The 24,642-nt window shown below is 46.5% G+C and overlaps 3 protein-coding genes across 6 annotated transcripts; 1 reads left to right on the top strand and 2 right to left on the bottom strand.

Moving 5' to 3' along the window:
* Positions 1–734: 734 nt before the first annotated feature.
* On the bottom strand, positions 735–3,522 carry LOC136964294 (tRNA (cytidine(32)/guanosine(34)-2'-O)-methyltransferase-like). 4 transcript variants are annotated; one of them, XM_067258359.1, is made up of 11 exons: positions 3,254–3,522; positions 2,997–3,143; positions 2,794–2,863; positions 2,575–2,692; positions 2,344–2,422; positions 2,183–2,235; positions 2,026–2,079; positions 1,829–1,931; positions 1,582–1,665; positions 1,189–1,292; positions 735–1,057 (listed from the first exon to the last, which is right to left on the bottom strand). In XM_067258359.1, the coding sequence occupies exons 2-11, from the start codon at positions 3,115–3,117 to the stop codon at positions 836–838; spliced, it is 1,008 nt and encodes a 335-aa protein (XP_067114460.1). In that variant the 5' UTR covers positions 3,118–3,143; positions 3,254–3,522; the 3' UTR covers positions 735–835. The 4 variants fall into 4 exon arrangements, with proteins under 4 accessions (XP_067114460.1, XP_067114459.1, XP_067114458.1 ...); XM_067258358.1 differs by having other exon boundaries at positions 3,265–3,522; XM_067258357.1 differs by having other exon boundaries at positions 3,269–3,522.
* Positions 3,523–14,469: 10,947 nt separating this feature from the next.
* On the top strand, positions 14,470–19,124 carry nefma (neurofilament medium chain a). The gene is given in 4 exon segments (XM_067258204.1): positions 14,470–15,603; positions 16,558–16,682; positions 16,859–17,114; positions 17,116–19,124. Coding segments are annotated over 4 exon segments (2,556 nt in total). The 5' UTR covers positions 14,470–14,553; the 3' UTR covers positions 18,241–19,124.
* Positions 19,125–21,245: 2,121 nt separating this feature from the next.
* Positions 21,246–23,992, bottom strand: LOC136964202 (neurofilament light polypeptide-like). The gene is made up of 4 exons (XM_067258205.1): positions 22,825–23,992; positions 22,472–22,596; positions 21,913–22,331; positions 21,246–21,790 (listed from the first exon to the last, which is right to left on the bottom strand). The coding sequence occupies exons 1-4, from the start codon at positions 23,890–23,892 to the stop codon at positions 21,483–21,485; spliced, it is 1,920 nt and encodes a 639-aa protein (XP_067114306.1). The 5' UTR covers positions 23,893–23,992; the 3' UTR covers positions 21,246–21,482.
* Between the last annotated feature and the right edge of the window lie 650 nt (positions 23,993–24,642).

Raw genomic sequence — 24,642 nt, 5'->3', positions numbered from 1 at the left:
TGCCATATATACTTAAAATAAGTTCAGTTTCAATCATACTTCTAGCCTTGATATCTATAGTATTCACGTTGTAATGAAGCATTTTAAAGATGTCTGTTGTTGATTTATCAAAAAGTATGCTGCTTCTGGCCAGCTTTCACAAAACCTGAGGAAGAGTTTACGTTTTTTTTTGTAGGAGAGAAAACAGTGTTTTCTGTACATAAAAAAAAGAAACATTAAAGTAAGTAAACCTGCCATCGGATATAAAACAGACTTTCTAAGCACGTCCTGCTGTCTCAGGTGCTGCAGCCCTGCAGTTCACCAAGGCCTCGAGTCCTGACCACACAATGAGGTTTCAGCATAGTGATGGAACGGAATGTACAGAAACTATTCTATAAATATAATAACTCTGGTATGAAAGGTGCCCATGAGAGCCACTTGGTTTTGTGCCGCAATTGGTGCCGACGTCTGTTCTCCCTCATCGCTAGTCTCGTCTCTCTGAAGTCTATTTATGATATTTATGACTAGTATCGCCGATTCGCCATGGTTATTTGCGGCCCAGAAGCAATTTCACAGAAAACATCAAACCAAGCAACCCAAATCCAGTTCCACCAAAAACACGACACGTAAGTTGCTAAACGACATCGACATGTCGCTCTGGATCTGAAGAGCGTCTGATAATGACATCTAAACCCACAAGGTCCTTCACTTTGCAACCAAAAAAAAACACAATTAACAAATGACTTAACAATGAATTAAAGGAAATGGTAAAATCGATTTATTGTTTGAGAAATCTAAGAAATTAAAAACGTACTCATGTACAGTACTATGTATCTTGATGAACCTTTTTGTAATGTTATTTGACAGTGTTCTGTGTCGAGGAGGCTGATGAATGGGCAGGGGTTTCTCCTTGATGGCTTGAAAGTTCCATGGAGGAAAAGGCTTCATCCAATGGGAGGGAAGGGGAATCCTCTTTAGCCAATAGGTTATTCTTGCGCAAATGACAAGCCTGTTGGTAGGGTGGGCAAATTGGGGGCTGGGTGGGGGGCGTGTACTGGTATTCTTTACTGCCATCCAGCTGAGAAGCAAAATATATCAATTGTAAGTACTTTTTCGAACTTCACAAGAATAGTGCCTTCTTGTCAATGATGTATTGTTTACAAAAACTCAAAATTGAAACAACTTTTCTGTCAATGAGGGCACCAGTACCTGGAGTGGATAGGTTCTGTCGGAGTCAAATGCACTGAGATCCCCACAGGCCAGAAAAGGAACAATGATCCGATTCGGCCCCTCTAGCTGGTTGAAATCTACATCTGAGATACACAGACCGAGATTAAGATCCAGAGTATTGCACAGTGTCAGATACTTAAATGACACACCATGTAACATGGAATAATACACTTGTTCCACATATTTGCTAGATTTCATTTCAAACATTTTGAAAACAAATCACCCTAACTGTCCCTCAGTACTATCTCCTTTGAGTTAAATATCTAAAATAATTTCTATTGAGCAGTTTGGGGAAAACACCGTCAGCATTTCCCAACATTTACCATGACAACACATTGAATTGGGATAAAAGACACTTGTGTAGGTATTTACCATATGAGTGGTCCAGCAGGGGGTTGGACATGTTGGGGACATAGCCCTCAGGAGGAGAGTAATTTTGACAAACCACAAACGCCTCTGTGGGATAGAGAGACGGTCGGTTACAGGTCACCTCATTTTCGTCCGTCTACAAGCCGCTTGTTAAGAGTTGTCAAATCTGCCAATGACCTTCTGGGTCACAGCCTTGACTTTGGGTGGTTTTATTGCATCTGAATCACCCACGACGTGAGGTCCAGCTCACCTATGCTGGAGTTCCTGCTGCTGCGCGGCTTGGCACAAGTTACACCACTGAAGAAGATCTTCAGCTGGGAGTACAACAAGGTCACATCTTTACCCCGGAATATCTGCACCGCAACCAGAGGGAAGCAACAGATTTGTAGGACCTCCGAGTGCTTAATTCTTTTTACAACAAACGAAACTGCCGTTAACAATCCCTACCTTGGCCACAAACGTCCCTCCGGGTTTCAGAACATGTGTGGTAATGTTTAGAGCCTTAGGACAGATACAGAAAGAGGAAACTTTTTACAATGTCATAAATAACGGTCAGAGAATTACAGAGAATTCAAATGGAATCTTATTTCATCCATGTACTCACTGCCAATAAGAGCTGAGCTTGAATATACTCATCCACATCATGAAGTCCCGTCACTGTTAGTGACAAACAAGACAATAACCAAGAAGAGGACGTCAATGTTTTGGTCTCTGAAATGAAAACATTTACTATCAAAACAAACAATTTAGCTGAGATATCTTTACCATCTGGTGCCCCATCACACACGACCAGGTCTGCAGGCTGGCCCTCAAAATGTCTGATTATCTCCTGGGCGGTAGATATCTAAAACCCAAGAGAAATATTGTCAGTCTCCAGTACCACTGCAGAAATTGTGTCAAAATATCTCATGATGGTACACACATCCCCTTCCCTCTGCCCTTGATGACATGCATTTTGTTCTCTGAATGGTTTGGGGATAAGAGTTCAGTCTGTACCTTGGTAATGTCTCCCTGAATCTGTGTAACCCCTGGTAGTGGGGCCATAGCCTGGAGGTCAACAGCCACAATCTTCACCTCCTCACTCCTTACTTCCTCACTCCCTTCCTCTTTTCCTCTGTCAAATCACCACATACAAATCCCATCCTTATCCGTGTGTCCATATTTATACTGATGTAAGCCAGTGCTAGAACCAGAAAAGTTAGGAGATGACCGAACCTGAGTTTACGACTAAGGACTTGACTCCAGCTGCCTGGTGCAGCGCACAGATCCACTGCCCTCCTGACACCTGGGAGAAATACAGATGCGAAAAGTAGTCATCTAGAGACGTTTCAAGCTACAAAAATGTTTAGCGTATTTAGCTTAAATGTATTGCTAATCAACTCTGAGAGGGGGGAAGGATGTAGCTGATTTGATCTTGCCTTTGAACAGTCCGAATTCCTCGTCCAGTTGCAGCAATTTGAACGCGCTCCTGGCCCTCCAGCCCTCCTCCTTGGCCAGGCGGTAGTAGATATCACGCTTATCTTTGGAGGAGCGACCCATATTTACCAACAACACCAACCGAGAACCTGAGCCAAGTTTATCAAGACAAAATAAATATTACAATTTATGCAACGTTAGCTAGCTAGTCAACGTGTCTCACATTGTAAGGATTTTACACTACTTTAACAAATTGTACGTGTATTGTACTTGCACGTTGGTCAATGTATCCAGCTAGCTTCTTACTGAACGAATCTTGCGGAAAGTCTTAGCCTAACGTTCGATAGCTTACTCAACTATCGTTAAGCTACCAAAAAGAAAACTAACTAGCTAGCTGACATTCAATCAAATATTAAAATATTAGCATAAAAGGTTTAACAACTATACACGTGTACTCGTTTTCTACATCTGAAATGTCTAGTTACACGTTGGGATCTAGCTCACTAGCTAGACATGTTTTCCGTGTTGACATCGGTAGGACCCCAATTGTTGCCCTGTTAGCGCGTGTCTAAAATGTCCCTTTGTGCGACGTTGTGTCAATGTTACAACTGAGTAACATTGATCTTTTTTTACCACATAGGATAGCCTATTGGAAGTAAATTGTTCAAACATTTTTGTTTGTGTCTAGTTGTGAAATGTACACACCATCGTTTGATATATAGATGCTCATGCTCTTGTACAGGTACTTTGTTTTTACACCTCTTAGCTCTAGGTGGCAGTAAAATATAAGGACAGAGATCCACGTCTAGAGATGTACAGCAAAATAGGCTACTGATAGGCATACGATTATTAAAGAATAGTTTTAGCATTCAATAATGGAATAACAAGTCATTGTTAAAATAATCCAACAAAACACTATATTTTGATTGTCTGACAATAAATTGTGTCCATCACATGATTTTTCCCCCTGTAACTAATAATTCGTTCAACTGTTAAAAATGTGCTATTATCCTCTAATAAGTCAATCTGTGTAAAACAAGCTCATTTGGACCACTCATCCATTATGAACCACCTATCATTCATTAGAATCAAGAATTATGGTGTAGCCATTCTGTAAGTACTAAAGTGCTTGGGGGCACTAATAATTGGCAGACCCTCAACATTTATTTCAGAGTCACCATTGTGGAAGCCAAGACTACCCATACTGCAGACCAGCTTCCTGTCAAGGTAAAGAATAATGCACATCTCTCTTTCTGTTTCAAACGCTGACGAGGGGACCAGTATACAGAGTGATTCTGCATCACTCAAAACACTGTCTCCTTTTTCATTGGCCGGGGATTACATAGCCTGCAAATCAGTCTTACAGGACTCCAGTCCTTACTTCCATTCTATGAGAAAGCCATTCGGGGGGGACAATCCTACCTGTCCCACCCTGTTAAACTCCATGTCTATGTTTGTTATGGAGCCCCCTCGTAACTTGTCCTGCCCAGAAATCTGCTGACCTCTCAGCCTTCCATTACCCAGCAGCCTCCTCTGAGCCTCCGCTGAGCAGGTTTGAGCCATACTGCCAATCAATGCACATCGTCTGACTCCATTTTCGTCTTTTTTTTTACAAGAATTGCGTCACAGTCAGTGTTTCCTTTGCAGGGGCGTTGCAAATGGTGCCTGTGAATACACTGTTGAATAGATTAAGCCTCAGTACACATGAAATACAGTATGTTGTCGGATTGATTCATCTCTTGGAGGCCTATTCGACAATATGTCATGGATTCACATCAGAATTGGTTAGGATCGAGTACTTCTACTTTGACCTTGTCCTTGAATGCTTTCTCTCTGCTCCTAGTCATACTGCCGATCAATGCACATCGTCTGACTCCATTTTCGTCTTTATTTACAAGAACTGCGTTACAGTCAGTGTTTCCTTTGCAGGGGCTTTGCAAATGGTGCCTGTGAATACACTGTTGAATAGATTAAGCCTCAGTACACATGAAATACAGTATGTTGTCGGATTGATTCATCTCTTGGAGGCCTATTCGACAATATGTCATGGATTCACCTCAGACTTGGTTTGGATCGAGTACTTCTACTTTGACCTTGTCCTTGAATGCTTTCTCTCTGCTCCTAGTCATTTAGACATGGCAGACAGCAAGAGACAAGCAGGACTCTCCGTCATTGGCCAAGGTCTCTGAGTTCTGGTCGGGTTGAAGGATTAAGTGATCCATTTATATCATTGCGTCTCTAATATACCCTATCTCTCTCCTCCTTCTCTGATGACTCAGTCTCCCTCCATGATGCAGTCTCAGTCTGGTCTCTCCCCAGATCGCAATTACCTTTCCATGCCGAGGCAGGTTAAGGAGCTCTTGGTGGTGCCTTGCCAGACAGATTGTGTGTGGAGAATGGCTTATTCAGAGTACTGATGAAACAGTGTAGCTAAAGGAGAGCAAATGTTCAACGAGTTTTGAGGCGATTGTCTAAACGAGTGCCTCAGAGTGAGAATTATACGATGACAACCTGTTGTTTTGACCTCTTTTGGGGGGGTCCAAGTCTTAATTAGGGGGCTCAAACCCACCCAATCCCCCCCCCCGTAACTCGAACCCTGGAATGACTGACTGAGATATTGCCTGACTGATTGACTCACTAAGCCTCAACACTTCAACAAGTCGTGTGCCTGGTACAAAGTTAGCTTGCATAGGTACCATTGACTGTATAATGAGATAGTGCAGAAAGTATTTATATACAGTCTAGGATAGGTACATGGGGAATGCATTTTGTGGAGTGCACCTTTGAGTTCGTGATTGACTCTCCTCTCCCTCCCCCTCTGCACCTCAATGCAGACAAGACGGGAGAGGGGTGCAAAGGGAGGGGGTGCCCAGAATTTTGGAGAGGGAGCGACTACGCAGTACTGCAGAAACTGGGCGTTGGCTTCACATTAGGATGGAAATAAGTACGAGGAGGAGGAGGAGGAGGAGGAGGAAGAGGAGGAGGAGGAAGAGCTGCAGACAGGGAGGCATTCTGACTGAGAGGAAAGAGAGGATCAAAGGGAATGAGACATCAAAAGTTTGCTATTTGTAAGTGTCTCCATACTCATTCCTTCTGGGAGCACCTCCGTACCGCATAATGTTTTATTAACTACAATGTGGTCTTATTGAAGAGACAATTGTTCTCATACAGCAGGAAGTTGTCGCCCTTTTATGGAAACCAAGATACAGACCAAAACGTATTGAGAGGTACAGGAGGATGAGGGGAGAGTTATACTGCTAGCTGTTTTAAGATAATGTTAGGAAGGATTATAGAGAAGCCCTGGCTCCGGTATTATACATCACACTCATCCTAACCAACCCCTGTTCTAGCTAGACAATATAAAACACTATAGATTACACATTGGAAGAGACACTGACCCAACCGTATCAGAATATAGGAGAATGTGTCCTCTATCATGACGCTGAATATCCAGGTTTCTCATGTCGGACATGAATTATGTGACAGTGAGTGGTGATAAGTAATGACTGACCTAGGGAGTGTGCATAATTCATGAGGTGGAAACTGCAGAGACTGGCTAAATAGTTCCCCGTGACAGCTATTTTTAGCACTCTTCAACCCACTAGTAAAACACCTTATTGTGAGAGTCCTGCTTCTTGACTGTGAACATCCTAACTAGAACTCATGTCCAAGGACAGACTTGTTGAAATCATAGCTGTCTGATAGTGGGTGAGTATATCTGTTTAGCGCATTCAAGACAGCCGAAGACAAAACTGCAAGCCCCGGTTGGATAGATTTGCACATCTCACATCTGATCTTCTTCAAAACATTAGTTACACAAACCGTGGGTGGAAAATCACTGCTGTTGGAAGCGGAACTAAGTGACTGCTTTACAGGGAGGATGCGGTATTGTGCAGTATGACTCAGTCGTGTTTATAAAAAAGCTGGCTCACTTCCACCCCCACCTCGGACGGCAGCACAGTTAGAATAGAGGTACAGTGAATACCTGACACACCTTGAGCCACATTAAAACTGAAGGGCTCATTAAAGTAGGCCCGGTTTGATTCGCCAACCAAACATGAAGCAACCTTGATCCGTTTCAGGGGCATCTTTACTCCAGTCATGAGGTGATGCTGGTCACGTGTCCTTTGTACGTTGGACGCGGATGACAAGGCCAGCAGGGGGCAGTGTGTTTGGACTCCGACCTGGTCTGAAAGCGAACACCCTCACAAGCACATCGCCTGAAAGCAAGTGGAGCACACTGAAGCAAAGAAGCTGCACCATTATCAATGACTCCTAGTTTTCCTGCACCAAACAGGCTACCTGCAGCCACAGCACAATTCCTTGGCCGGAAGACACAGAGGGAGAAAGAGAAGAAAGAACCATTCCAGAACATACGCATTATTCAACGCCCTTTAATATAACTGCTGAGTCATGGGTGATACAGCTACACTGGGGTATGAAGATCATTCTTCACATAATACAGTATGCCATAGGACCACATTGTGGCTGATGGCTGGAAATCCTCATGTGAGACCGGGGATTGTGTGTGTGTGTGTGTCTGGGACAGCGCTGAGGCATGTCCTTGACTCACCCCTCCCACAGCTGGGCACAGGAGGATAGAGCGGCGGGCTCAGTGACTCACAGAATCCTGGCCCCTCTTTCAGAAGGCAGGGATGCAATCACAGGACAGGCTTTACTAGACAGATCTGGTGTGTGTGTGTCTGAACCCTCACAAAATTACTGACCCTGAATCCTTACCTCCCTGAGTACATTATATAACTAATGTGTACTATACTCTATATTGCAAAGTAGCTCATTATATATAATTAAGTTTCATAAATACTTGATTTAAATGAGTTGAATAACAAAGGCTTCTTAAAAATGTGATCAAACTCACCTCATTGCATCTCAATTTCTTATGTTTGGGGAACCAACAGGGGTGACAATGAGGCATCGTATCTGGCTGAATTTAGAATTTGAATACCCCTATGAGTATAGGGGCTGTATGTGCTAAAAAGAAGTTAGATTGAAGTTAGTTAGTTGAAGTATGCTGTTAAGGAAGTGTTGGAACACAGTATTAATCTCCAGTCAGGAGCATCCATCACTCCCCTCTATCTTGTGACCCCCCCCCCCCCTTCTTCCCTATTTCCATCCCTTCCTCGACTCCCCAAACTCTTCCACCAAGGGTTTGCATATATGTCCTAAAAGTATATCCTGATGAAAATCATAGCTTCACTGCAGTAAACCTAGCAACAGCTACACAGAAAACAAGAGGAGACAAGGAGAGGACTGGGGCTGGGAGGGGAGAGAATTGCAGGATGGGAGTGACTCGGCAGAAATTGTGATGTCTGTATATTGTCAAGCAAACTGACAGAAAAAACAAGGGGGCAAAACTTAACAGTGAGGTTAAATTGACAACCGTGTGATTACATAGCAATACCTATAGTAGTTAGTAGTATGGGTTGTCACAAAAGTGACATTTTCATGTCAATCATTGCCCTTTGGGCCTAAGAGTGGAGGAAGAACAGACAAAAAGGGAAAAAAGTTAGTATAAGGATGAAGAAAACCACTGTGGCTGTTAGACGTGCAGGATGGGGTGATGGTGGGATGGAGATAAAAGAGGTGGAGAGGAGGAGCAGACCACAGCGAGAGCGAGAGAGTTCAAGAGTCTGCCGAGGAATGCAACCCGATGACGCCGGATTCCAGTCACACGCTAAAGAGTTAATCAGTTCAGCCTGCAGGCTGCAGGGCAGTCATTCACATCCATCCTAGATGTAAAATCCTGCTGATCTCAGCTCACAACCCTTTTAGACCGACCGTCAAGGCGAGTCGACGAGTCCCTAATGACCCTGAATCAATGTTTTCTTGGAGCACTGGTAAAATAGCACATTCGACATTCACGTAGCCTTTCACATTCCCCGGTGAGGGAGGAGTGGGGGTACTGCACGTGGGGGGTTCAGACTCGATGGAGACCAAACGAAGTATTACAGTAAAGGTGGTGAGGGGAGATATTCACCTGAAGGGGAATGGATCAACGGGGAGAGGAAAGGTTATGTGTTAGGGAACCATTAGGACATCCCGATGACTGTTGGTGATGGTGGATAAAACATCTTGGCACAGCTCACGTTCCCTAGAACATGATTAATGACTATTCAATGAGTCAGCTGCAGTATGGCTGAGTTGGTTATAGAGAAATGGCAATGGGACTGGTCTAAAACGGGCTGTTTCTCCATCAATGGGATTTGGGTGAAGTTTGAAGGGCTGAGATGATCAAATATTTTAGAACAGAGAAACAATGTTGTAGAGAGTGTAAGCTATAATATCCAAAGTATAGTAAAGTATAGTATAGTATGGTAGCCCCAACTCAAATCCAGTTCCTATAATCCAGTTGGAGAATATGGAGGAGTTTCATTCCCCAGGTGGGCGGAATGTGAACGAGTTTCATTTGTGTGGCAACTCAGCTGTCCCAAGAGAGCCATTGTCAGTAGAATGTCTTGCATCCACTAACACATTCAGGAAGAAAGATACAGAGGGAGACAGAGAGAGAGAGGGAGAGAGAGAGAGAGAGAGAGAGAGAGAGAGAGAGAGAGAGAGAGAGAGAGAGAGAGAGAGAGCGAGCGAGCGAGAGAGAGAGAGAGAGAGAGAGAGAGGGAGAGAGAGAGAGAGAGAGAGAGATAGAGAAGGATGCTGATGCATTGCAGATAAACTGCAGCTCCTATTGTAGTTATCCCCTCCCTTCTCCCTTCCCATGGACCCTCACGCCCCAAACGCGCGATATGACATCACTCCCGCCCCCCTCACCGTCACCCCTGCAGCCCGGCTCCCCCACGACTCCCACCTTTTCTGCCTCCTCACGCCCCCTCCTCATCCCTGTAGCCGTGTTCTCCACGGTTACATGTTTCCCCTCCTAAACAAACACTACCAGCCACACCCAGCCACTCTGCCCTGACATCTGCTGTCCCATAGGATTATCAGCTGACTCAGCTTCGCTCACCTCAGCGATCACTGCCGAATACTTACCACACAGATTTACAATGTGTACATTAATCCATCACGTAACTGTACCTCGGTGGCACATAAAACCAAAAGATTTACCTTCCACTGATGTCAATATTGACATGTACAGCACATCAGTACAGCGGGAGATCTCATTCTGTAGCTGGCTGGTAAAATGCAGCAGCACAGGGCCATTTAGAGGCAGCCCGTACAGAGTTCATGGAACAAACCCAATGTAGGATGTGATGAGGGCAGTTAGAGGTGTCATTGCTGTCATACCAGACTGATTCACAAACGTTGTCATTATGTTATCCTAGCGAACGAGAGCATAAAGGATAGGGAGTCAGATGCAGCGGAGCGCGACAGAGACAGAAAGGCTGCCAGTGTGTCTATGAGAGAGAGAGAGAGAGAGAGAGAGAGAGAGAGAGAGAGAGAGAGAGAGAGAGAGAGAGAGAGAGAGAGAGAGAGAGAGAGAGAGAGAGAGAGAGAGAAAGAGAGAAAGAGAGAAAGAGAGAAAGAGAGAAAGAGAGAAAGAGAGAAAGAGAGAAGAGAGAGAAAGAGAGAAAGAGAGAGAGAGAGGATGACAAAGAGAAAAAAAGGACAGACGGTTATTGCAGAGGGAGGGAGGGAGGGAGGGAGGGAGGGAGGGAGGGAGGGAGGGAGGGAGGGAGGGAGGGAGGGAGGGAGGGAGGGAGGGAGGGAGGGGAGGGAGGGAGAGGGGAGGGAGGAGAGAGAGAGAGAGAGAGAGAGAGAGAGAGAGAGAGAGAGAGAGAGAGAGAGAGAGAGAGAGAGAGAGAGAGAGAGAGAGAAGGACAGACGGTTATTGCATGTTTTTTACGGTCTGTGACTGTCTGGTCACTTACATAGTCGGACAGTCTGTCCTTGACCTTGGACCACTCCTGCCACCCCTCTTCACCCACGTACACACACACACACACACACACAAACACTGCACTATAAGCAGTCAGTCAACAAACTAACACCTACTATTACACTTACATATACTACATATACACTTAATGCATATATTTTTTACAAAAATATGTTTACTCTCTAGTAAGACTGCATTCATCTCAAAATGAGATAAAATAATAATAAAAAATGTAGGATTCAAGCACATTGGGCGGTGACCCTATACAAGGGATTATTTTTTTATTCTGCTTGGGACGAAGTTTTATTACTCATCTCAACAAAATAATACTCATTATGATAGTATTGAAGCCAGTGGTACATAATTGGTCTTAACCTCTTCTCCCTGTAAAACCCAATTGAGCATGTGTGTGGGAGTCTGAGCTCAGCTGTGCGTCTGAGGACAGCTTGGCCCTGGTCCATGGCGTGGATCGTTACTCATGTGTCCTCATTTGATCCCCCTCCCCCTGTTGGCACTGTGCTGCTGCTCACACACACACACACACACACACACACACACTGCACAAGTGGGATTCTGGATCGGGATTGGCTATACATCTCTCTCTGAGTCCCCTACACCGTCTCTCTCTCTCTCTCTTCTCTCTCTTTAGCTGGTGCCTGCTGTGTAAGACCATGAATAAAACATGGCCAGCCGTGTAACTGGCATCCCAAGGCGGTGGCTCACACACAGCAAACAGAGTAGAGTCCTCACATGAACTCTGAGCTAGACGTCAGTTGTAGTGGGTGCAATACATACAACTGCATAGATCAGGCTGTCTACACACTACAGCTACGATTAACCATGTCTGACTTTGAGCTAACCACAGCACATACAGGAGATTGTGTTTCCACAGATTTGGATGAATATCCTCTTTGAGGTTTAGGACACCCGATCCATTTCTTTACCTGTCTCTTGTCATGCCACACCCGGTTAGCCACAGTCAGTGGTCGATCAATCACACTGCTTCATGTATTGATTAGCCATATATATCCAATTGCCTTGTCTCTGTCTCCCTTGGTGGCTTTAGTTTACAAGGGAATGTGTAGACATTGGAATGACCTTCCTATGGCAAAAAACGCACCCTAGCCAAACACATCAGATATTTTAGGGATAAGAGGAGTTTATAGGCCTGCAGTGATGGTCAATGGGCTATAGAAAGTAATTGAGGGGGAGCCCTGACTGTGCTGGGCTCTGAGCTGGGTTATGCAGACTGTGCTGGGCTCTGGGCCGGGCTATGCAGACTGTGCTGGGCTCTGGGCTGGGTTATGCAGACTGTGCTGGGCTCTGGGCTGGGTTATGCAGACTGTGCTGGGCTCTGGGCTGGGTTATGCAGACTGTGCTGGACTCTGGGCTGGGTTATGCAGACTGTGCTGGACTCTGGGCCGGGCTATGCACACTGTGCTGTGCTCTGGGCTGGGCAATGCAAGCTGTGCTGTGCTGTGCTGCGTGAGGAGCCATTTTCTGCTGCAGTGCCACTTGAAAGCTCTCCAACCCTTCTGCAGTGCGTTGGAACTCGGCACAGAATTCAAAGGACAACCCCACCCTCCCCTTCCAGAGGAAAATGTCATCACATCACCCCATATTACCAGACAAAAGCACCTTGACGGCTGAGTGTCTGGCCAGTTGTACGGCCACTACCATTTAGCTGGGGTTATCTCTTTAAACTGCATAGACCTTCACACACAGTCCTGTTGAGACTCGGAAACGACCTCTCTCTCTTTCTCTGTCCCACACATCTACGATCTAACATTAACCCTCTGATGACATAGGCTTGCTCACAGGTAACAATGAGTGAGACTGCAGAATACAGATCGGTGATTAACATTTAATATAATCTCTGAAAAGTTCACACTTGGTCCTCTAATGATTGTGCTGTAAAAAGGGGCTTTCAAAAGCAACTTGTGGAAAGGTTCAATAAAAAAATTCATTCGATTTACATTTTGCAGGCCAATTTCTTTTGGCTGAAGCCTTTGCCAAATGCACACTAGTTTTTTGACACCCTGTAAGATTGGTCCAACTCTGAGGCAGCTATTCAGGGGTGTGGTAACTGCAGCTGCAGCAGCCAAAGGGTTTGAATGAACCTCCATGAACTCAAAGGAGAGTCCAGCTTAGAGGAGATCAATAAGACTGACAACACAAAGTAGCCAGTTTGACTGGAAGTCTACATGCAAGGATGAGACATCAAAGTTTCCATCTCACAGGCTCTTGAAAGCATACTATGCAATGCTCTGCCATTTGGAAACTTCATACAATTTGTTGTAAAGGATGTTGGGAACCAGCTTATTCCAAAAGGGGATGCACTCTTAAACACAACAGTAACACAGAAGCTTTTTTGAGACTGGGTGACAAATAAAAAATGCTTTGCCATATTGAAGGTCTTCCTAAATTCATAAGAGGTGGGCTACTGTATGTATACTGAAAAGTTGGAGTTCCCCCTATGTGTTTGTATCAGAATCAAATTGTTTATTGAAGTATTTTCTTAAAATGCAGGCACAGACATTAGACATCTCTCAAAGGAAACTCATTCTTAAACCACTGAGACTATGTCAAGTGTTCTCAAAAACTACAGCCAGGTGAGCAGTCATCTATGTACTATGAGAAATGTAAATATACACGCAGCGGTACTGTTAATATAAAAGCAGACATAATTTAAATACAAGGAAAAGGGAACTTAATTAACTCTGTTGGAAAAAGATGGTCACAGACTCGCATCACTTATGTTTGTATACAGCTAAGAAGTTAGCCTGGTGGTAATTTCTTCGAACGGTTATTTTTGGTGTCAACTAGTAGTCTACAAGCCATTACTGAGCATTGACTTGCACGTCAATATTTGACTAATTAGGTATGGATACTTTACCTCGTTCTGGTTATATTGACTCAATAGCATAGGATGATGTTTGTTTCATTCTTTCCACTGATCTAAACAGTCGTGATCATTAGAAGTCCGTATGCGTTCATGTCTACTATGAGCTACATCATTTAGGAACTTTGTCCTGGCTCTGCAAAGCCGCTGTCCATGGTACTGAAACGGTCGCCTTGACTAATTCGAGCTAAAGTTTGCGTTTCTGTAAGGTTTGCAGACAAAAGGAAAACCATTCCATTACCACGTACTGTTAACAACAATTTTAAAAAATCAACATTTCTTGAACTTTTTTTTATGTCTGTCAAGTGTTTGGGGATATTACAATATAAAGATATGTGCCATTGTATAAAGACCCCCCCCCCCCCCCATACCATAAACAAAGAGTCGGGACTATTATTCTACCATGTGGCTGCTAATCATGATATATACTTGGGACATCATACTGATGATTGGATTCTGCTTATTTTGGCGTTCAATTACTATTCCTCCACAAGATCACCCATACACCCACGTGGTGCTGTTGAATGGGACCTCCGACCACAGGGAGTCTGGCAGGATGAGACCCCGCCCTCCCCCCCCCCCCCCTCCCCCCCTCCCCCCCTCCCCCCCTCCCCCCCTCCGTTCGATCAATGGGCCAGTTAAAACAGCTCCTGCTTGCTTTGCTAGCGATACCGTCTCGCATATATAAAGGGCAGACTGTGGTTCTTCAGTCGCTGAGAGCCATACACCCTGCACACACACACACACTCGCCACAAGCCTCCACCTCACACACCCTCCATTCGCACACGCAACACCCTGTCAGGCCGGATGAGCTACCCGGTGGACACGATAGGGAGTCCCTTTAGAAGAGTTATGGATAGCAGGACCAGCTACGGCCGCTCCAGCGGCACCCCGTCTAGCGGCTTTCGTTCTCAGTCCTGGTCCCGGACCAGCCCGGGCTCTGCAATGACCACCTCCTACAAAAGGAGCGTCAACATGCCGGTAGCTAGAACCTACAGCTCCACAGTAATGAGCTCCGCCGACAGCGTTGATTATGGTCAATCCTCCCACCTGAACGGAGACTACAAGCGCTCCAACGAGAAAGAGCAGCTCCAGGGACTCAACGACCGTTTTGCCGGCTACATCGACAAGGTGCACTACCTGGAGCAGCAGAACCAGCAGATCGAGGCAGAGATCCAAGCACTGCGCCAGAAGCAGGTGTCGCAATCCCAGCTGGGCGACATCTATGACCAGGAGCTCCAAGAGCTACGCTCCGTGCTGGAGCAGATCCACAATGACAAGGCTCAAATCCAGCTCGACACGGACCACATCGAGGAGGACATCCAGCGACTGAGGGACCGCTTCGACGAGGAAGCGCGCATCCGGGAGGAGACGGAGGCCATCATTCGAGTCCTTAAAAAGGACATGAACGACTCCGAATTAATGAAGTCCGAGTTGGAGAAGAAAGTTCAGTCTCTACAGGACGAGATTGCCTTCATTCGTAACAACCACGAGGAAGAAGTCAGCGAGCTAATTGCAGAGGTGCAAGCGTCACAGGTGACTATGGATAGGAAAGACTTCCAGAAGACTGACATCACCGAAGCACTCCGGGAGATCCGTTCGCAGCTTGAGGGGCACTCTAACCAGAACCTGCAGCAGGTGGAAGATTGGTTCATGTGCCGCTACTCCAAGCTCACAGAAGCTGCAGAGCAAAATAAGGACGCGATTAAGTCCGCCCGTGACGAAATATCCGACTACCGTCGCCAGCTCCAGTCTAAGACCATCGAATTGGAGTCTGTCCGTGGTACTCGAGAGTCACTGGAGAGGCAGCTGAACGACATCGAGGACCGCCACAACAGCGACCTTTCAAGCCTTCAGGTATGAAAGCCTTATTTATTATTTAATTAAAATTATTTTCTTTCAATTTTGCATCTAAATTCATGGAAAAGAGTGAGTCATGTGTGTATTACATTTTTAAACATAGTTATGCAGTTTATGGTTCTGGAATCATAATAGTTATCGCATTTGCCAACTTTTTATTTATCCCAGCTTTTGCAGCTTAATCTTCTTATATGGTTGTTACGCAGTAGTCTTGATTACTTGCAGAAATACGCCACGGAACATTGTTCATGTATACTGTTATCGATTTATAATGATACAGAAGTAAATTGATAGGCTACGTCAATAGCCAACTTGTTATATTTTTTTTACTAATACAATTGTGTCTAACAATGACATAAGACATTCAGATCCCAGGCACTGGAAGCCATGCTCAACATCGTAAGATGATTTGGCAAAATCTGTACGCTACACTAGCGGTTAAGGGGTGACACAATGCTGCAGACTTTTCTTTTTCCTTTTTTCTTTTTTATTGCGGTTGCGTCAGAGATGCAGGTCGATGCGTTCATTGGCTGTGTCCTCGTTTCACCTCACAGATACAGTACCTCGAGGATAACTGTTGAGCAAGTGCAGGGACTACCCTAAGAAACCACTGCATCATCCAAAATATACTGCGTCAGAATCAATTCACAGAAAACGAATTATGTAGCTGTAAAGGGCTGAGAGGTTTATTTAGATTTTACAGCTAAATCTTAAATAGGGTCAATTATTACTTACAGTTGACTTTGAAGTAACACATCCTTATGGGTCAAGAGCAGTGGCAAACTTAACAGTATTTACATCTGGCTTTCCTCTGAAATGAGTTTGGACAGCAGCTGTGTGGAAGGGTGCGATTCGTCAATATTTCAAGGTGCTTTATACATCAGTAAGATGTCACCTTGGGGTATTTTTGTGCTAACCGTTCAGGTTGTGTCTCTCACTGTGTTCTCTCAGGAGACCATCCACCAACTGGACAATGAGCTCAAGGGCACTAAGTGGGAGATGGCGCGTCATCTGAGGGAATATCAAGACCTTCTCAATGTCAAGATGGCCCTCGACATCGAGATCGCCGCATACAGGTATGACGACCCAGACTCCTCGTTGTGCTTCCAGAAGGAAAATGGGGAATCAGAAATGCATTTCACTGACATTTTATTTGAGATACATTTCGAGCAGTCTGTTTGTTTGTAGACTTTTAATTGTTGATTTGAAACGTTTTAAACTTATGAAGTGTCCTTTTCTACTCTCAATGCAGGAAACTCTTAGAGGGGGAGGAAACCCACTTTAGCACTTTCCCTTATCGCCAGGCCATGACTTCAAAGAAGTCCAAGTCTGAACCCTCCAAACTGAAGGTCCAGCACAAGTTTGTTGAAGAAATCATCGAGGAGACCAGGGTGGAGGATGACGACTCTGACATGGATGAGGCCCTGGCCGAGATCGCCCAGGAGCTGTCTGCCAAACTTGGAGATGGAAGAGATGACGAAGAGGACGCGGCAGAGGATGAGGCCGAAAGAAGGAGGAGATGCTCCCGAAGGAGAAGAGGTCGAGGATGAAGTCGTGGCCTCCTCCGAGTCCAAACTCAGTGCCAGCGCGCCCGACGACAAAGAGGAGGACGAGGAGAAAGACGGCGCCGACGAAAAGGGAGAGGGCGGCGACGAGGGAGAGAAAAAGGAAGAGGGAGAAGGAGACGAGGAAGAGGACAAGGACGAGGCCGACGAAGGCCAGGGAGAGGAAGGCGCCGCCGAGGAAGAGGGAGGCGTCGAGGAGACCGCTCTCAGCGCCAAAGCTCCAGAGTCGAAGGCTAGCCCCGAGAAGGAAAAGGCCAGCGATGCAAGAGACGAAGAGGGACACAAGGAAGACGGAGGCGACGATGCGGGCAGTGACAAGGGAGCCAAAGACGGAGACGAGAAGGACGAGGGGAAGGAGGAGGCCGACAAAGACGAAGCGAAGGTAGAAAGCCAGAAAGAAGACAAGAAGGGACAGGAGGAGAAGGAGGACAAAGAGAAGGCGCCCGCAGCCAAGAAAGAGGAGCCCAAGGCCGAAGTGGCCAAATCGGAGCCCAAGAAGAAAGAGGAGGCCAAGTCGGACTCTCCCAAACCTGAATCCCCTAAGTCTGAGTCCCCCAAGTCGGACTCTCCCAAACCTCAGTCCCCTAAGTCTGAGTCCCCCAAGGCAAGCTCCCCCAAAGCCCAATCCCCAACAAAGAGCGAGACCCCCAAAGCGGACGCTTCTAAAGCGGAAGCCCCCAAAGAGGCAGAGGAGAAATCGGACAAGAAGAGCGATTCCGAGGACGAGAAGAAGCCCGAGAAGAAAGACGCCGCCATGAACGGCGACGTGGACAAGAAGGAGGACAAGAAGGACGAGGCGAAGAAAGAGGCTGACGAAAAGGACGCCGTCACCAACGGGGTGGAGGAGGAGAGCCCCGCGAAGGACGACCCCAACCAGAAGGTGGTGATCACCAAGACCGTGGAGACCATCACCACCTCGGAAGACGGGGCCCAGCACGTCACCAAGTCCGTCACGGTCACGGAGACCGTGAAGGAGGCCGAGGAGATGATGCAGGAGAAACTCGTCACCTCCAAGAAGACGGAGAAGCAATCCACCCAGGTCACCAAGCTTGTGACCGAGACTGAGTGACCACGCCCCCGACCATCGAGCTCTCGAGGTGCGACGGCGAAGAGGAGAAATCAACCCACAGAACCAATAACATAACAAATAACTCATGCAGCTAGAGCAACGTAATAAAGATAAAAACCACTCGTGAACAAGCCGAGAGAGAAGCCATAGGAGGTGTCCAAGCTTAAAATTGCATGTCGAGTGAAAGCTTCAAGATGCTGCAGATGCAGAAAGGACAAAGGGAGGTCGCCGTTCTCTTTGACTTTGTTTCTTTCTGCAGTTCACCAGATGGTTTATGAGTGGGGGCATCTGCATGTTAACTCAAGGGAGGGAATGTGTGTGTGTGTGGGGGGGGGGATTAACATCCTCTCGTTTGTGTGGAAGGGGTCAAAGTGCGTACAGAGAATACATGTATACAGTAAGTCGGTTGTTGAGTGAGAGAAATGTTTGTTTAGTTAATTGTGTTTTTGAGTTCAAAAGCAGGGAAGCCAATGGAAGGGTCTCCCTTACTGACACTGATATGAAGAAGCAGCCTTACTTGAAGTTTGAAGTCGCCAACTGAGCCAAAAAACAACAAGCAACTTATCCACAAATGTACAGTGAAAACCGAATGACAGCGTTGATGGTGCAATGCTCATACTCATAACTAAAGCAACTTAAGCATTAATAACCCGAAGAAACTCCTCGCCTTAAACATGCTTTTTATCAGTGTCTATTATGTTTACCTTAAGAGTGCAAATGAAAATAAACCTACTGTATCAAAGCGCACACATACAGTCTTGTATGCATAGGATGAACTTGAATTTAAATACCGAACATAAATGAGGTGCTACTGTTTGCGATCCCTTCTCTTTACTCATTATGAACAGTTTCCCAGCCGCATTTACTCAATAAATGTCATACAAAAATACCAACTTTGGTGTCTTGTTTTGAAATGTTCAGTAACTATCATGTCTTGTTTTCCATGGGATATTCCATAGACATCTTTTCACAATATGCACATACTTCTGGATAACATACTTTCATGTACAGTATATTTAAAATTGAGCCATAACATACATAATCTACTATTTATATACAATGTGACATGCAAATCACTATGTAAAATCGAATAAAACCTAATTTTACACAAATTCAAAATATGTCACAGCATAAGAAGACTAATACATAAAAAGGAACAGAAGCATCAGTCAGGAATAGGCCAGTCAGTCAAACCACCGCAGTTTCACTAAATGACTAAATGTAAAGCAACAGCTTTTCATCCATGAAAGTAGATTTAGTAAGATATCGTGTCGTTGTGTCCGATTAAACAACATGTCCTCTTTGACTGAGCTGATGCACTCCATGTTTGTACGCCACCTCCGCTGCTTGTCCTCGTTTGACCTTCCAGTCTTCTGTGGCTCTAGTGTGCTGGTCTGGCAACAACGTTACTGTCTGTCCAGATACAAAGTACACAATCCTACATACGAAGAAGGCAAGGTTGAACATTGTCTCAATTATGCAGGATGCATTTGATTTATCGTACGAATAGTTGCAGGAGATACAATCCCAGGCATTTACGAAACGAAGTAATTATGTAGGTATTAATTAGTGTTAATAGTACCTAGTGACTGACACGACAACCTTAGTCTGTTTTAGTCTTGAGTGCCGTGAACCCTGTGACTGCTGATCATGTCAGATCAGCTTTCACATCAGGTGCTGAATGCTGCAACTCCTCTGCCAGAAGTCATGAAATCTGCCATGTATCATGAAACAGTCTCAGATGCCACAAAACCCCCTCGACTGAGAGCAGACGCTATCTGTCTGGGGCTATGGATGCAGAGTGCGAATTATACAATGACAATCGGGGGGGTCAACTTCTTCTCCAGGGCATGTATGGACCCCCCTGACCTGTTGTTTTTACCTCTTTGGGGGGGGGGGTCCAAGTCTTAATTAGGGGGTCAGCCCCCCCCAAACTCCCTCGTAATTCGCACCCTGTATGGATGGTCAGAGAACCGTCTGAGATTGCTTCGGTCTGTTTCTCACTGCCCCGGGGGAAATTAGCTGCATCGCTGCAGCTGGGTCTTAGGTTCCCTCAGAACAGGAAGCAGCAGGAATGCATCAGTGTGTCGTGATTATACCTTTGTGCTCGAAATTCTAATGTTTTGCACTACGGTGTCGTAGGACCTTTGGAAGTTCATTTCAGCACCATGGACAGCGCAGGACCTCAATTTCTATCCCTTTGTTCGCATGCATTATTTGTGTACACTTGCATTCCAGATAAACAAAAACAAATGGTAAATCAGATGGCAAGTTGCACTCCCTAAACTAGATGTTTTTCTCTTTGTAGCCTTCACAGTTAAGTGTATCACAAGGCTAGGTACTACACAGGAAATAAGTTGGTTCAGTTGGTCAATTTAGAATTATTTAGACATTTTGCTTCTATAACTTGTAAACTTTAATAACACGCACACAATTATTACCAATAACATATATACATTTAAATATATAAATAGTTCGTTTTCATGAATTTATACAACCTTCCCCAAGTGAACAAATCCTTACATTGGCGTAAGTAAGCATCTTTCATCGCATTTTGTCAATGCAACCTAGCTGAATTATATTTTTGAAAATCGTATTCTTTCTTATAACTCATGGCTCATAATAAGCAAAGCCACATAATTCTACAGACTGTTTTTCTTCTTGGAATAGCTAAACATGGATTTGTGATATATTTGGTCATTTTCATGTGGTAACTCTGCGAATATCTTGTTTTTTGACACGTCAAGTGTTTTTTAACAAAAATAATAATGTTTTGACAAAGCCTCTGTGGATTACCAACCAATTAGTTGTTAATCATTAAAAAGATATATATATATATAAAGTTCAGACTTCCTCGACTGTGTCAATATTGTGTTTCACCTAATATGCAAGTTGCATGTTAATCAGCAACATTCAGTTCAGGTTCAACAGACCTCCAGTTCAGTCATTTTAAAGTCCTCCACAGTGACACGTAAGAAAATGTATTAGACAGTCATTTTGTTTTCAATAGTATTTATTTGAATGTCCAAAACCACGCTCACACAGTCTGCATTTCCTCACAAACATATCAGAAATTGTGCAACCAGGCTTTTATTAACTTCAGAAAGCAAGCAAGTAACTATGGTTCGATAGGACTTTATTGTACTTCTTGTGTTGAGCACCTTGATCGGAGAGCAATTGTGTTTCTACTGTTTGTTTATCAAGCTGAGGTTTTAATTAGACTGTCTGCTGGCTCTTGTACACTACTTCTTAGCCTTGGCTTTCTCAGACTCATCTGCCTTCTTCTCCTCGGTAGGTTTTTCACCTTTGACCTCAGCTTGATCTGCCTTTCCCTCGTCTTTCTTGTCTTGTGCTTTGTCATCTGGTTTCTCTTCACTCTTTCCTCCGTCTTCCTCCTTGGCCTCGCCCTTGTCCTCCTCTCCCCCTTCTTGCTCTCCTGCCTCCTCGGCCTGTTTCTCGGACTCTCCTCCCTCATCCTTCTCTTCCTCCTTCTCCTCTTTCTCGCCATCCTCGGTGGCACCTTCTTCCTCGTCCTTGGCCTCGTCACCGCCTGCGTTGAAAGGAGACAGTCGTCATTCGGTCTTTCTTTTGGCACAATGCCACACACAGTTCTAACATTTCCTTTTATGGCATCCTACAATCTAAACTCGTTTAGAAGACATGTCTGCCTACCTTCTTCTTCTCCCTCCTTTGTCACTTCGGCCTCCTCGCCGGCCTCCTTGTCATCCTTCTCTTCCTCGCCTCCTTCCTTCCCTTCCTCTTCATCCTCCCCCTCCTTCTCTCCTTCCTCCTCGTCGGCCTCCTCTGCCTTCTCCTCCTCTTCCCCCTTCTCTTCCTCCTCCTCTTCCTCCGGTGGGCCGGCCTCTTCCTTCTGGGCCAGGCTGGCGGAGATGATGTCCTCGGCGGTGGTGAAGGAGGAGCTGAGTAGGCGTGAGGTCATCAGATAGGAGATGCCAGAGCTGTAGTTTGAATGCATGGACATCATTGGGCGACCGAAAGAGGGCGGGGCCGACAGGCCGTGGGAGTACATGCTGGACACACCTCCGGCCCCTCCCACATTGAAGCGAGACTCCTCCCCTTCCAGCAGCTTCCTGCGAAGGTGTGAGACCACAAACTTAGCTTGAACCTACACGATTGAGAACCAAATCAATGTGTTTCAATAATGTGACTCGATGAGAAAACAAATGTTGGATCAAAAAGATATGTGTTTCAGATGTGTTGGCCAGCCTACCTGTAGGCAGCTATCTCAATGTCCAGTGCCATCTTGACATTGAGCAAATCCTGGTATTCCTTCAGGTAACGAGCCATCTCCTGCTTGGTGCCTCCCAGCTCATTCTCCAGCTGCCCAATTGCATCCTAAATACAGAAGGTCAAAGGGCATCGGAGGACAATGATAAAACAAAACAATGATGTGCTAGCCATCAAATAGAAAACGTATGCATTTATATGTACTTTGAAGTCAGCACCCCTAAGATACTTAATAACTTAAAATTATAGCACTTAATATCTCTTTAAAGCCAAAATGTGTTTAACAGTCATATACCGCTGAACAGTAAAATGTGAACATGCAGTACCACCACTGACCTGCATGGCGCAGATCTCACCCCTCTGCTTGTCCTCCACCTCGTTCAGTTGTTTCTCCAGGGACTCGTTGAGGCTTCTGCAAGCATCGATGTCCAGAAGACGGGCTTGGAGCTGGCGACGATACTCCCCGGCTTCATCCTTGGAGTTTCGGACCGCATCGCTGTGCTGGGCCACGCTTTCCGTCAGAGAGCCCACCTTCCCGCGGAACCAGTCCTCCGCCGATTGCATGTTCCTGGCTGCGAGCCGCTCGTATTGCGCCCGGATGTCCCTCAGAGCTCCCGATAGGTCAGGCGTGGTGGCCTCCGACTCCACCGCCACCTGGGCCCCGAGCTGAACCTGGGCCTGAAGTTCGGCCGCCTCCCCCTCGTGAAGCCTCTTCAGGAAGGCCATTTCATCCAGAAGGCTCTCCACCCTCTTCTCCTGCTCGGCCCTGGCCAGGGCTGCCTGGTCGGCCTCGCGGCGGGCCTCCATCAGCCTGCCTTCGGCCTCTTCGCGGCCCAGGATCTCCTCCTCGTAGCGGGCCTGCAGGGAGCAGAGGGTCTGCTCCAAACGCTCGCGCTGGCCCAGCGCCGCCTGCTGCTCGGCCCGCGCCTCGTCCACCGCCGCCCTCAGTGCCCGCGCCTCCTGCTCGTACAGCGCCCGCAGGCGGGACGGCTCGGCGTGCCTCTGCCGCAGCACCATCAGCTCGGCCTCCAGCGCCCGGTTCTGCTGCTCCAGGTCGCGCACGCGCTCGATGAAGCCGGCGAAGCGGTCGTTCAGGCCCTGGAGCTGGGCCCTCTCCTGGGTGCGGACGGTGCGGAACTCGGAGCTCACCTGGTTGGCCTGGCTGAGCTCCCTCTCCACGGAGGAGTAGGCCTGGGAGGAGGAGGCGCCGGAGGAGGAGGAGTGAAGCATCCGGCCAGGGGAGGAGTACTGCAGCCGGGAGGTCATGGAGGAGAGGGGGGAGGCGTGGGAGGAGTGGACCGAGCGGGACCTCCCCCTGTTCACGGCCCCTCGGGGGGCTCCCTCCACGTACCAGCGGCGGTACGAGGAGGTGGAGTAGTAGGGGTCATAGGCGATGCTACTCATGGCTGTGCCGGGGGTCCTCTCCCTCTGTGCCTGACGGGGGTGTGCGAGGGGCTCAGGTGCAAGCCCAGACTGAAGTTTCTGCTGCAGTGGTACCAGCTTATATAGCAGGAGGGATCGGCTCTCTGACGCAGGCACCTTCCCCCCCCCCCCCCCTCCCCCCCCCCCCCCCCCCCCCGAACTCTGTGGCTATGCGGGTTCGATAGGCTTACACTGCAACACGGCGAGGGAGGGAGGGCGAGGTAGACCAGTGGGAGTGAGAGAGAGAGAGAGAGAGAGAGAGAGAGAGAGAGAGAGAGAGAGAGAGAGAGAGAGAGAGAGAGAGAGAGAGAGAGAGAGAGAGAGAGAGAGAGAGAGAGAGAGAGAGAGAGAGAGAGGGAAAAGTAGGGCGAGGGAAAGAGGTAAAGCTATGGATGCAGATTTACAGAGGATATAACTATATTGAACCACAGGAGTTTCAGTGAGGTGTGAAACTCTTTGCCTTGTTTCTTTTTTTGGTCAACAAGAGCGACCTTGACTCATGATGAGGATGAGAGGCATTTTTCTTTTTGACTAATTTGCAACGAGTGGATCGGTTCATAACATACTGTAGCACGGACTCATTTAGTCCAAGCGGCTGCAGTCGTCCTCTGAGTGGGGTGTCCTGGTTATGCTGTAACACTCACACGAACAGTTCTCTGTACAATGACACAGCACATCCCCTGCTGGCCATTAAGAAAACTGCATCTATGACCTTAAAAGCCCTGTAGTGAT

This window comes from Osmerus mordax, chromosome 20 (genome assembly GCF_038355195.1).
Source record: "Osmerus mordax isolate fOsmMor3 chromosome 20, fOsmMor3.pri, whole genome shotgun sequence".
NCBI classification, from domain to species: Eukaryota; Metazoa; Chordata; class Actinopteri; order Osmeriformes; family Osmeridae; genus Osmerus; species Osmerus mordax.
Note: the sequence above shows the minus strand (reverse complement) of the source record. Positions and strands in the feature narration are given on the sequence as shown.

Excerpts from the sequence above, each read along its gene's own strand:
- LOC136964294 (XM_067258359.1), bottom strand. The coding sequence starts at position 3,117 with ATGGGTCGCTCCTCCAAAGATAAGCGTGATATCTACTACCGCCTGGCC. Across the intron at positions 2,236-2,343 it reads GTGTGATGGGGCACCAGATG|TGACGGGACTTCATGATGTG; the intron begins GTAAAGATATCT and ends TGTCACTAACAG. Across the intron at positions 1,293-1,581 it reads CCTGCTGGACCACTCATATG|ATGTAGATTTCAACCAGCTA; the intron begins GTAAATACCTAC and ends TGTGTATCTCAG.
- LOC136964202 (XM_067258205.1), bottom strand. The coding sequence starts at position 23,892 with ATGAGTAGCATCGCCTATGACCCCTACTACTCCACCTCCTCGTACCGC. Across the intron at positions 22,597-22,824 it reads GTGAGATCTGCGCCATGCAG|GATGCAATTGGGCAGCTGGA; the intron begins GTCAGTGGTGGT and ends TTCTGTATTTAG. Across the intron at positions 22,332-22,471 it reads ATTGAGATAGCTGCCTACAG|GAAGCTGCTGGAAGGGGAGG; the intron begins GTAGGCTGGCCA and ends ACACCTTCGCAG.